This window comes from Hipposideros armiger, unplaced genomic scaffold, assembly GCF_001890085.2.
Source record: "Hipposideros armiger isolate ML-2016 unplaced genomic scaffold, ASM189008v1 scaffold_31, whole genome shotgun sequence".
Taxonomy (NCBI): Eukaryota; Metazoa; Chordata; class Mammalia; order Chiroptera; family Hipposideridae; genus Hipposideros; species Hipposideros armiger.
The window spans coordinates 6,044,891-6,058,249 of NW_017731381.1; the positions used below are offsets into that span (position 1 = coordinate 6,044,891).

A 13,359-nucleotide genomic window follows, 5' to 3' on the forward strand; every position below is an offset into this window, starting at 1 on the left:
ACTGAGTAAGCCACTTCTATGGGAAACGGCTTCTAGGACAGGAGGGGGTGGAGCAGAGATACTTCAGGTGAGGAAAGCTCAGAGGCTGCCTGTTCGAATGCTGCCCCACCACTTAGGAGCCTTGTGCCCTTCATGGGAGACACAGCAGTGAACAGGGACAGTTAACTTGGCTCAGGGACACGGAAAAAACTAGTAAGAAGCCGAGACTGAGGGTAACAGGCTGGAGGTGACATCTGAAAGACAACCTGAAGAACAAGGTGCCAGCCATGAAAGATGACAGTGGGGTGAGGGTGCCTTCCCTCTCACAGCCTTGGCCTCTTCCCCTAAAATGGACTGTGTCCACCTCCTCCATGGTCTTCAGGATAAACTGAGGTAATACAAGGAAGGTGCATGTGCATGCCCAATAAACTAAAAAAAATTTAACTTCAAAAATGACCAATAACTGGAAAGAGCAGTTAAATAGGAGTCGAATGAGACTGTCACACGTGGTCTAGAGCTAGTTGCTGCTGGCGCATCTTTCTACAGCAGCCAGTGGAAGGTCACATCAGGGTGGCAAACAGCCCTTTTCTGGGTTGGCTTGTGACCAAGGATCAAGGGGAAAAAAACCACAGCCTGCCACGTGAATGCCTCAGACCACTGACTCTAGAATGGCCAGTGCCCTCCCTGCCTCGCTCACTCCTCTAAGCCAAAGGCCTCCTTGATATTCATCAAGCATGTCAAGCTCACACGTGCCCCAGGTCCTTTGCACTTGCTGGTCACTGTCTGGGATGCTCACCCACGTTCTCTTCCCCACAGCCAGCTCTTCATTCATCAGGTCTCCAGTCAAATGTCCCCTCCGTTTTTACATTTTTAAATGGTTGAAAAAAATCATTTTGTGACACGTGACAATTAAATGGCCAGGGTGTGCCTGGGCAGTGCTGAAGTCACGTGCTGCCCACGCAACTCCTCGTAGCTCAGGCTCCCATCTTGGCCAGAGAAAGACAACTCACTCCCGTCCCACTCGTTTTTTGTAAGACCGACCCAGCATTTCCCTTCTGTTTCACATCTGTGTCAAAAAATTCCAAGGAGCTGGTGGACTTCCCAAGAAAGCACCCACCGGCTGCCCTTCTTTAAAAGGTAAGGTGCCCACCACCTGCGGAGACGTTCTTGACCTCTGGTCCGGCTTCCTGCGTTTGGTCATGCAAACCTGACACGGCCATCCGGACCAAATGGAAAACTGCAAATTCGAGGACAACCAAGCCATTTTTCCAAAACAGTTTAATTAAAAAAAGGTGAAGAATCTGAAAAAATTGGGGGGGGGGGGAGGAACCCAAAAGAGCATACCGTGTGAGTCCACTGGCTCAGTCACAAAGAAACACCATCATCAAAAAAGATATTTAAGTTTAATACAAATTTTATACAAAGAAAATGTGAAAAAATACTTCCATATGCTAAAAGCAATTATGCTTCACAAATAAGGCCAGCTAGGCTATTTTTTTTTTTGACAACTGCAATTCACAAATGTTCTTTCTCTCCCGTTTTCTTCTAATACTCTTTATTTCTTCTCTAATATGGGTAACTAGCTGGAAACTGTACAGTTCGCATCCTCTTATCAACAATGAAGAGAAAATAAACGAGACTAAAATGTACAACAAAATGTACTGGAATGATATCGTACAATTAATTTTCTCATATACATACATCACCTTTTGCTTTGTTCAATGCTTTTTCTTTTACACAACATACAAAATGGTACTACAGCATACGTAGTGTAACAGACAGCATGGCGGGTGTCTTTTGCTCTCACACTGCCTTCGTTTCATGCTTACATAAAAACGTAAAATTCCATCGTATAAATACTACAGACATGCTTCATCCCAGACTCCAATGCTCTCTGCGTGCGTCTTGCCTCTGAGTTCTTGCTTCCGAGAAGCACAGCATCGCTTACCAAGTATTGTGTGAGTGTGTTTAAAGGGGCCACAAAGCAAAGAAAAACTTTCTCTGGAACAAAAGCTTTTCTTTTGTTCTTGACACGTTCTGTATGTTCTTCTCTTCTGCGGTTGAGCTGAGCGGGGCTTCTTTCTGTTTCTCTTCTGTAAACAAGGACATTATGTTTTCCCTTTTAGGAGTCAAGTCATCATTTAAATCACATAAAATAAACTAGCTTCTCCATGTGTCCTTCTGGGTCAGAGAGCTTGCATTTGATAAGCTAGTAACGTAGTATTTGAAAGGGGGCCAATGGCTTGATGTGACGTGCCCACGACGGCACAGAATCTGTGCCGGAACTCATGATCCTAGCGTGCTGCGTCCAGACAGATGAATGAACACGGTGCACGTTTTCCCGTGGGCACCCCAGGATGAGGACCTGTGTGCAACAGCCATCTCCAGGCCCAGTCCCCATATCATGATGTGACAGATGGGCTGGCAGACCATCCAGTCTCCAACATCAAAACATTCTTTTTGTTGTTGGGGTTTTTTTTTTTTCATTGCTTTTCTTTTCTTCTTTTTTTTATAAGTTAAAGTCAATACAAATATAAAAAGGGGAAGGGACTCTAGGCTCGATGACATCCACAAATTGTACATTATTTACATCTAAAGCGTAGGTTTCCCGTGAGTGGAACCGTCCTCAGGCAAAGCTAATGCTGGACATTATGTAGTGTGGGTGCCCTCTGTGCGAAGGCCGAGTCTGAAAGTTTGGAATTCTCAAGTCTGAACAAGGTGGTGCTCCACCTGCCTCACGTTTCCTTGCGGCTTCCTGTTTTCCTGGGGTCTGTTTTTTTTTTCCTCCCAGGGGTGGATGGCTTGTGTCGCAACTTGTCCCTAGTCCCAGAAGGTGTCCAGCCGAGACTCTTTCGGGAGGAGGCTCTTCGAACTGGTACTGGCGTTGTGCTCAGAACGCGACGACCCTCGCTTTTCATCGTTACTGCTCCAGCAGCTGGATTTACTACTCCGGGAATGGTCTGGGGAGGAAAGCCAAGAGAAAGGTGTGTTCAGCATCCCTGCCCACTTCCACTGAAGCGGAAGTATCCCGCAACTTGACCTGCACCTCCTATCCGGGAAGCCACCTTGCCCTCCCCACTCCACAACACTGACGGTTAAATACTGCCACCACTGATGTCCCCAGATTTGTGGGTCTGCAGAGCACAAAGACAGGACTTATATTTTTTAGGATTTAACAGCATCTGGTTGGCAAAACAATAGGGTGTCATGCTCACAGAGAATAAGGGTTAATGAGAAAGGTACTAAATTGCTGAGGAAGGCACTGTGGGTGCCTGGGTGCCCTTGTGACATGACTGAGTGACACCAAGCAACTCATGCACTTGTTTCCAACCTTGGCCATGGGAAAAAGGTACCAAGATTTGGCATTCGATCTACTTAACTTACATCAGAGATGTTTCTTTAATCAATTTATAAGCAACTTGAAAAAAGCAGACTTATAACCAAACCACCCACAGGAGCAGATCGTAAAGGAGAAGCAAAGTGGACGAGAACGGTCAAGTCCAGCTGGGAACGCAGACCCACTGGCTCCCAGTGAGGACACTGAAAGATGCAGAGCCAGAGTAGGACCTAAGAAAGCTTCAAGGATGTGTCCACCACAAGGAGCTAAACAGTGGCCGAGTCATAAATGAGGAAGTTGAAGGACAAGCCAAATGAGGCATCTGTAAAACTGTCACACAACCCAGGCCCGCCGGCTCAGTGGACAGTCGACTACGAGACGTATCGGTAAACCACTCAGATCCCATCATATCTGAGCTCATGGACCAAGTTCAGACAGATTGGGACAGAACTTTTTTTTTTTAATTTCTTGACGTGTGGTAATTATAGTTGATTGAAAGAAGTCAACTGTTGACTTCCAGTCAAGATGGCGGAGTAGGTAAACGCCGTTCTTCCCTCTTCCCACGACCACATCAATTACAGCTACACTACAGAACCACCATCACTGCGAATCGCCTGAAGTCCAGCTGAACAGAAGTCTTAAAAGTAAGGACATACAGAAGAAGCCATGTCAAGACTGAATGTTTAGGTCTGACACCAAAACCTTGTTCTGTAAAATAAAATAATAAAAACTGAACCTCATTTAAAAAAAAAAAAAAACCAGTCAACTGTCAAGCTTCAGAGACAGAATCGGAATGAGTGAGGAGGGAACCATAGCATCACATAGGGGGTTGACGTTTCTGATCACCTGGTAAAAAGACATGCATGTGTTTAGTGGCGAGTTCTGTTTCTGGAAGATAAACTGTGAAGAGAATAAGGATCTCCAAAGTGATGTAGTCACTCGGAAGGAACTCTTTTTAGCCACTTGCATCAGTGACCAAAAGAAGGCAGTATTCTGCGATCAATCAAGGGCTGACTGGTAACAATCCTCAATCTACCTCTTCTTAGGTGTTCTTTCGGATTTGTGATGCCTACACCTTTCGTTTTCTGGAAGGTCTCTGGGGAGTGGTATAATTGATCATCACCACACATGAGAAAATCCTACAGCAATTCAGTCAAGCCAAATCAAGTCCCCCCAGCTCTGGTGACGGCAGAGAAGGTGCTAGAAGCAAAGGAAGCAGGGCTGAGCTTAGTACAGAATCTGCGTTGCAGAGCCAGGCTGTATCTGCAGGGCCTGACTCCTCACAGGGACAGGACAGGGGGCACTGGTTGGTGTGGCCAATTACTGTGGGGGACAACCAGTGTCGTTAATCTAGGACCCTTTATGAAAAGAACGCGAGCGATGCCTCAGGAAGCCAAACCATATACTCTGGGTCTCTCACTTCCTACTACAGTTTTGATGGCCACCAGAGGCCCAGCTGAGAAGTAATACAAGCTAAAACAAGATCCATCATTCAAAGGAACAGAAGGCACGCCCCAGAAAGAAACACACACTCACACACACACACACAAAAGGAGCCCTCTGCATGCCAGGAAAAACCTCCCGGCAGCTTCTGGGAAACAGGGTTATACTAACACTTCTGGGCTGGGTAGGTGGGGTGCGGCTGGTGGTCTGTGGTGGTTGGGGCATAGGCGGGTTGCTTGTCACACCTGTCACTAACTGAAGAGATAGCACAGGGAGCCTCAGAGTCTGTCAGAGCTCAAAGCCATACAACCCCAAAGTGCTCACTATTTCTGTTCATCAATAGGATACTGCTCTTAGAACTGGTTTATGTCATCCTTCTCCAACTTATGCATTCACAGGAGACTAAGGCTTTTTTTTAAATGCATATAAACCATAAACAGGACACAGCATGGCCTGACAGGTGGAAATAAGGTATACATAAGGTGACATTAAGAGCTGATTTTGTAAACCATAGATTCTCAAAATTTTGAGAGCGAAATCCTCAACCACTAGCTGCGCCGATGGCCTAACTCAGGCAAGAAAAGAGGCGTCAGAACCAAAATAAGATTATGAGGCACCACTCAAGGAATTCAGATTACTTACAGCAAGTGAGTAACTGATCTACTGCCAAGGGTGGTGACAGATATGGGAGGGGACAGCAATGAAGGTGCATGTGGGGAGGCCAGTTGAGGAAGGGGCTACAGACGAGCTTTCACAAGCTATCAAGTGAGCCATACTCTCAGCACTGATGGTAGGATACCAACAAAGAACATCTGAAATTGAAGAGTCAAAATATCAATGATATGAAAGGCATTTCCATAAAACAACTGATAACGGTGAAGCGTCTGTTAGGGAATAATTGAAGATGTGAACAAGGAAAAGAAACGGAAGCTCCGGGAAAAGGTAAGGCTGGACAAGCACGGGAATGCAATCACAGTCCACGATCTGACTCTGCAACCGATGGCCCGGTTGCAATGATGGAAATGCAAACGATCACCTTTTGATTTTTCAGACTCGGCCAACAGCCTACAGCGAGAAGAGCCAGCTGCAGTTCTAGAAGAAAACTCATGTTCTCCGCCTTGATGATGGGAACGTCACAGCAGAGAAGATGGAAAGTTTGGATATGACGGGGGTAGGAGAGGAGAGGGAGGTGACGGCCACCACCAGAGGGACCGAGAGACACTGCCTCTAGCTGACAGAACAGGAACGCAAGAGTAAGTGTTGTATTTGACCAGCGTTAACCCCCAGGGCACATAAAACAGTACCATACGTAGTCTGGGATGAGGGGGAAGAAGAAAGGTCAGCTATAACTCTAACTCTCATCTTTTAAAGGTCGGAAATCAACAAGCAATTTCTAAAGATGAAGTCCAAAAAGAGGAGTATCGGGATGAACATGATTTACAAATAAGGAGGCAAGTGCCAGGCGCACCAAACACAGCAGTGGACACTGGGACCAGCACTGATTTTCCCCGGGCGATTTTATTTCCTCTAACTATATGCATGTAATGCTGTGATTCAAGTCCGAACATGAAGAGACAAGCAAGCAGGAGGGGCCCATGCCCACACCAAGGAAGCTCATAGCCCCTACTACACCTTTCTTCTCCCTTCCAACTACACTCCTCCCCTTACCATCCTAGTACCGGATGCTTACAAAGAGCTCAGCCCTCATGGTTTTATAGAGCCCACTTTCCTCTACAAGATTTCATCTGCATTGCCACCAATAGCAACAGCAGGCACAGAAGTTAAGTTAGACGTATGAGGAATTCGAAGGGGAACTGTCTGCCTCGTTCACCACTAAACCCCCAGCCGCAGCACAGGGTCTGGCCCCAGAGACACTATAAGAAACTCTTGTATACCTCCAACGGCTCTGCAAAAAGCCCAGTGCCGTGCACCCTCCAAAAATCTAATGTAGAATTTGGGATCTTTCCTTCTCCCTCTCTGTCTCCAACTCCTCCTCCATCAAGTCAACAGACTCTTGGAGATCATTTTCTCCTCCCCAACCCACCTGGCACCAAGTCACCAGCATCTACCTGGGCTTCTTGCTTCCTGTCTCCAATTCAAACCTTCCTTGCCACCCCCTTGGACACCAGTGTGCTTTAGGCTGGAGTCAGCCAACTATGGTCCACAGGCCAAATCCTGCCCAAGACCTGTTTTTTTCAATTATCTATGTCTGCTTTCAACCTACAATGGCAGAGTTGAGCAGTTGGAACAGAGCCCCTGTGGCCCACAAAGCTGAAAATATTTACTATGTGGCCCTTCATTGAGTTTGCCGATCCCTGGGCTAGGTGATACCGTCCTCACCTCAGAACTGGAATAGATGCAGCTTCCAACCACACTCCTGCTTATTCCAACTGATTCTATACACCACGGCATCATTCGTCTTCCCAACGCCATTATCCCACTACTTCCCTGCTCCAAAACCTTTACAGCACCCCCTGCCTGAAAGAGTGTTTCTCCAACTTGGGCCTTTATTTTTTATTTTTTTTAAGCTAAGCCATCCTCCCACCTGTTGGCAGCTCAGCGGCAGCTCAGCTCGGGCCAGGACTCAAACCACTGTTGCTCAGAGCTCGCACTCTTGAGCAAGCTCTTAACCAACTAAGCCACTCAGCCGGCCCCCAACTTGGGCCTTTCTCACATTACCTGTGCAACTTTGACACATCCACAAGCCTCTACATATTACTTAGTTCATGTTTTTATTTTAAACTCATTTTTAAACTTAAATAAAACAGAAACTTTCATATCATCACCCAAAGCAGAAAATCTATAATACTTGCCATGCATAGAAGCCAAGATTACAAATAAACAAACATAATGGAAACCAAATTGCAGTATGAATTTCTAGGTGAGTACCATGCTGCTCAGGTCTAAAGTCTGCTTTCTCTTTGCTAAAAAACTAAAAAAATATCAGAGATGCAAAAGACATCTTAGCACCAAACTGAACTTATTCTCAGAAACTTCATCAGGAATTAAAAGGGAAGTAAGAAGGGAGTTACTTTTTCAATAGGTGGTTCAATTGTATTTCATGCCAAACTCATATTTTCCCTAAAATCAGTTCGTGCCACTCTCTCTTGTCCCCCTCCAATTCTGAATCCCACTATCCAGCCCCAACTGGAAACTTTCTCCAGCCACCCTAACAATGACATCACTTCTTCCTCTATGCACTTAATATGCAAAAGTGAAATAAAATTTTTGGAATTATCCAGCAAAGAGAAAGATCTTAGAGCTGAAGCACAAGCAGAACTGTCCTCAAGGAAGACACCTTTGAATCCTTCTAGAATGACCCAAAACAGGTTTAGAGGGTACAGACCCTTTGAGCTACAAAGGAGGACAGCTCAAATCTTACAGAAGAGAAAAACCACAAGCTAATCTCAGAAAACCCCCCAATACAGCCTACCGGATTATTTATTTCCTAAGAGGAAAGGTTTTCACAGAAAGATCGCCCACCTAACATTTTTCTTCCTTTCTTCTAAAGGCTCAAGTGCCCTCACCCACCAAATGCAGGTGTCGGGATCTCAGGAATCAAGTTTCCCATGTTTTCATTTCCTTGGTCACTTCCCTGAGGGCGGAAGAACTGCCTGACCCAAATGCACATCGTCTATCCACCCAAGGTCAGCAATAGAACCTTCTGTCCAAATGAAGTTTTACGTGGAACCCCAATAAATAAAACAAATACAACAGAACCTCAAATAACATCGTTTCATTCAATGTTATCATAACACTGATGAGATGCCGTAGAAACTTCACTCTCATTTCTATCAATTAGCCTATGTAACAATGGTTTTGTCTTATGATGTTTCGCTTCAAGTTGCAAAACCTATCCGTAACGTTAAGTGAGAACTTACTGTACGGGTAAATACTGATCAGTTTGGAGAGGTGTCTGAAAGCTGACTTGCCCAGCCACTCCCTCACCCCCCACTGACCCACCCAGGGCACCCCCAAGGATCCCTAAGGATCCACAGTAGTTTAAAAACCACTGCCATTAACCCTTCTAGTTCTCTCTTGAGAAAATGGCTTCCCTCTGCCAGTATGGGATGTGAGAGCACCACTCACCCACCAGGGGGCAACATACCAGAGCCTTGGTTGGAGCCTAAGAGAATGGAGGAGGGCGTCTCCCTGGAGCCAGAAAGGTCGAGGGTCTAGAAATACAAAGAGAGAGAGATGGACTCAAGGCACTGGGGCCCATGTAGCCCCCAGGGAAGCCCAGGGATCCGTGGGGGTGCTCATTTCTGCCCCCCAGGCACCTTTGTGCCCTCTGCCTGGTATGCTCAGGCAGGGGAGGCCAGGTCAGCGGGGGTGGCCCTCCACCTATGTTCTGTCTCCAGGCTGAACAGGCTGGAACACAGCACTGGGATGGCCCCTTACTCAACCCTGTAGCCACAGCTTCCAGAACATTCACTGTTTCCTCAACTTCCCTCGCTGGCCTACCCACCCTCCAGATTTGTGCCATATCCAAAAAAGGAAGTATATTACTCCAAAATTATATTGATTCACTTTTATTTCACATTAACCTCTAACTAGGCCATAACATCAATTTAAAAAAAAAAAAAAGGGTTTTGACTCATGGGATAATGACTTATTTTTCTCCTAATACACATTTAAATGCACACTTAGTGACTAAGAATGTAAAAAGTTATCCAATGTGCCACCTAAAATAATGTTTGCCTACAATCCATGTTACAAGTACCACACACTGACAAACTAAGCAGTATAACCTTCTCTGTCCAATATGGCAGGCACTAGTCACATGTGACTCTGAGTATTGAAATTAACTGCAATTAAATAAAATTTAAAATCCAGGACCTGGGTTACGCTAGCCACAATTCAAGTGCTCGGCTAGTTGCTACCATATTGGACGGAGCAGACACAGAACACGTTTCTCATCACAGAAGGCTCTACTAGACAACCCTGTTTTGAACTTCGAGAGTCGGCGGGAAACAGCTGTCAAGTCGCACAAATGTCCATGTGGGCTCCATGTTCCTCCGCCCCTGTCCACAAGCCCCGGATGAAAAAGAGCCCTGCTGAGACCCTGTCGTCTCCACATGCAGCCTGACTGCCCCGCCTTGAAGACAGACAAATCTGCTACAATGGGGGACTTTCAGGGGTGGCAGGCATGGGGATAGGTGCTGCCTGGCCCCAAGGGTTGGTGCCACCGGCCAATGGCGTGCAGATACTCACCGAGCCACTGTCCTTGCTTTTCTCGGCAGACGACTCCTTCTCTTTGGAGGCACTGGCTGTTTCCGCAGGGGCTGCCTGCGTGCTGGACGAACTCCCCTGGGATGACTTGTTTAGTGTTTCAGTGTTCACCTCGGTATCTGCCTCCTGTTGAGGGGCGGTCGCTGGGGGTGAAGGGGAGAGAAGCCATGTGTAAGCTGAGTGTGACGGCTTCCAAACCTGCAGGGAGCCCTGCTCTGCACACGTGCACCGGGGCTCAGTAAACCGACCCAACCACCATCTGTAATGCAGGCAGCTGCTGCTCAGCCCCACCCAGGGCACGCGTGCAGGCCCACAGTGGCCAGACCTCCACAGGTTTCCAGAAGCTGGAATTCCAGACCCGGTGTGAAAATGTTATTCTTTTTTATAGTACTTCATGTTTGATTAAATCATCCTGGAGATGAAAGCACATTCATGAATCAAATGAAGGCCATCATCGAAAGCCAGCTAGTGCTGATCTAGAATTACTCACTTCATAAATTCTAGTTTGGGACTATTTCAGCCCTGTGGAACTGCCTCCTTGTAAGGCAAGGTGGGGAAATCCACGTGTAAAGCAACCTGATGTCAGAGGCATACAGCATCTGGAGACAGTAGAAATCTGGACAAAGTGATAAACGGCACTTGAGAGAAATTTCGGAAGGACGGACATGATAATGCCACAAAGAAAGGAAGGCTGAAGGAAACTCTGGCCATTTTATAATAGCACAAAAGGGTCATCAGACACATTCCAGAACTTAGGAGAACTTAACGCCACTACAGGAAGAGATTTAAATTTAAAGTCACTATTAAGAAGACATCACCCTAAGGAAGGTTAAAGGTCTCGGCAAAGCATGGTTTAAAATTGCCTTTTTAAAAATAACGGAAGATCAGTATAGAGCAGGAGTCGGCAAACTAGCACCGCCTGTTTTTGTAAATAAAGTTTTATTGGAGCACAGCCACACCTGCTATTTACATAGACTATGGCTGCTTTGGCCCTACAATAGCAGAGGCGAAAAGTTTCGACAGACCACATGGCCCACAAATCCTAAAATATTTGCTCGCTGGACCTTCACAAAAAGAGTTTGCCAACCCTGGTCTAGACGGTGCTTCTCAAACTTGGTCTTTTACACATCACCTTTGAAAACTTTGCCAACCTATAGACATACTTCCTTGTCATTTTATTTATGTTATTTTTATTTAAACAAATTCTTTACAATGCAGACTTTTAATTCTAAGCATATAAAGCTAATAGTATTTGCCATAAATAAAAGCTAACTTTAAAAATTACTTTTAAAGTAGTATTAATTCTAACGAGACAGCGTTTCCTGGCCTAAAACCTGCTTGCTCTGTGTCAGACAGACGTTACAGGTGGATTAGTTCCACGCCAACACTTTTTCCTTCCTATCAGAAATGGGAATCCTTATTATTTAAAGTCCTGAGTATGGGGCTACTTAAAAAGCAGGTTTTCTCAACTTTGGTACCATTGACATTTTGGGCCAGGTCATTCACTCTTCGTTGTGGGGAGCTACTCTGTGCATTGTACGGTGCTTAGCAACATCGGGGTCCTCTACCCGCTAGATGCCAGTAGCACCCCCTCCGTTAGAACCACCACAAATGTCTGCAGTTATTGCCAACGTCTTGGGGAGGACACAAATATTTCCCCCAGTGGAAAACCACTGTAACTCACATGGAACTAAAATCATTTAGGCTATTATTACCAGCTCCACGCTTTGGCAAACAACGCAAAGACGACCAGAGTTTCGAAACACCTGTACCTAGAGTCTCAAGTATGTGCAAGTTGCTCTCTTGTGTGTAAGGGACACAGACGTTTAGGAAAGTGGCAAGGGACTGGGCAAGCCACCCTTGCTGCATCTAGCCCGCTCTGTGGCTCTGTGGCCCTGTGGTCCACGGAGGGTGGAGCCGAACACCCACCCCGCTGCAGCCTGGGACAAGAGACGTCTTGGCGGCAGTACCTGACTGGGTGCAGGACTTCATATGCTCGGGCCAGTGGGCCTGCTGGCAGGGGTAGTCGCAGTAGCTGGTGTTCCAACAGCAGTAGAAAATGGCCTCCTTCTTGCAATTGGCACACCACTGCTTCTTCTTGGTCTCATCCACCGCCTGCTGCTTTTCCAGCTCCAGCTGCTTCTTCACCTCGGCGATGAGCCGGTCCCGTTCCTGCTCCAGGCTCTGCCGCATCTCCGCCATGGTCAGCTCTGACGGAGGAGGGAAGAAGACACTGGCTTCCTCACCCGTCTCCCGGCCCAGGGCGTGGGGTTACTCAGGCCAGATCGGAAGGGAAGTACAGGGTGTGGATTCTGACAGACACAGACATGGATCCTGGCTTGGAGATGCCCTGTCTGTGTGACCCTCTGGGCCTGTAACCAGCCCAAGCCCCAATGTCTTCATCTGTAAAATGGTCACTCATCACAGTGAACTGACAAGAACTGCTTAATGACATATTAAGGTAACGAGACATATCTCAATAATGATACAGCAATAACGGGAGCCCCTCGGTGGTTCTCTGGGAAGCCCTTAAATAAACCCTGAAAACAATTTCCACTAAACTCACTTTGAATTTTGTCCTAAGTATGAACCTTTTTTCTATCACACACTTATACAGCACCTACTATATATGCAGGCACTATTCCAAGCACTTTATAAATATTAACTCATTTAATCCTTATACCAATCCTATGAGGTTAGCACTACTGTGATACCCCTTTCACAGATGAGGAAACTGAGGCACACAGCTAATAAGGACAGAATTGGGACTAGAACTCAGATGCGCTTTCTTTTTACTATGTTTAGTGACAATGGACCCAATCTAGCAGACAGGGCGGGCACTGTGGGTGATCATTATGCTAACAGGACAGCTACCCAATTTCTCTCATTTTACTTCAGACAATAAGTCTATTTTCAATTCACCTGGAAGCAACCTGCACACTAAAATAGATGGCTCCTTGATTCCTTAAAATCCTCTTCCTGAAATTAAAAAAGGACCTCTCCGAACCAGACCAGTAAAGAAAATTAACCCTTTGTAAAGAAGAAAACACATGCAGCCAGATACAGCCTTTCTGTCACTCACAGCTGCCCCCCTACCTAGGAGCCTGCAAACACGGCAAGTTCTGGCCAACCCATGTATATATTTTTTCAAATGTGCAAGCAACATTTAAAAATGGAGATTCTGCATAAAAAATGCATTCCTTGACTTTACTAGAAAAACAATAAGAAGCAACAACATCCAAATAAACTTCCTGCATGGTGACCGGCTAAAGAGCGGAAGGCTCCTCTCCTGGTCGGCTCCTCCATCAGGGTTCAAATTCATCCTGCCCAAGTTCAACATACATAACCGGCGAGCAGGTGGGCACACC

The 13,359-nt window shown here is 46.2% G+C and overlaps 1 protein-coding gene across 17 annotated transcripts in view; it reads right to left on the reverse strand.

Annotated features, from left to right (window-relative positions):
* Window positions 1-1,363: 1,363 nt before the first annotated feature.
* ZMYND8 (zinc finger MYND-type containing 8) overlaps window positions 1,364-13,359 on the reverse strand; it is a 109,033-nt gene continuing 97,037 nt past the window's right edge. For 9 of the 17 annotated variants that reach the window (XM_019636962.1, XM_019636958.1, XM_019636971.1 and 6 more), the window contains 3 exons: window positions 11,962-12,201; window positions 9,974-10,134; window positions 1,364-2,939 (listed from right to left, as the gene is read on the reverse strand). In XM_019636962.1, coding sequence (XP_019492507.1) covers window positions 2,715-2,939; window positions 9,974-10,134; window positions 11,962-12,201 — 626 coding nt within the window. In that variant the 3' untranslated portion in view covers window positions 1,364-2,714. Of the gene's footprint in view, window positions 2,940-4,930; window positions 5,015-8,867; window positions 8,935-9,973; window positions 10,135-11,961; window positions 12,202-13,359 lie in introns of all 17 variants that reach the window. The other 8 variants (XM_019636969.1, XM_019636965.1, XM_019636972.1 and 5 more) reach the window with 3 other exon arrangements.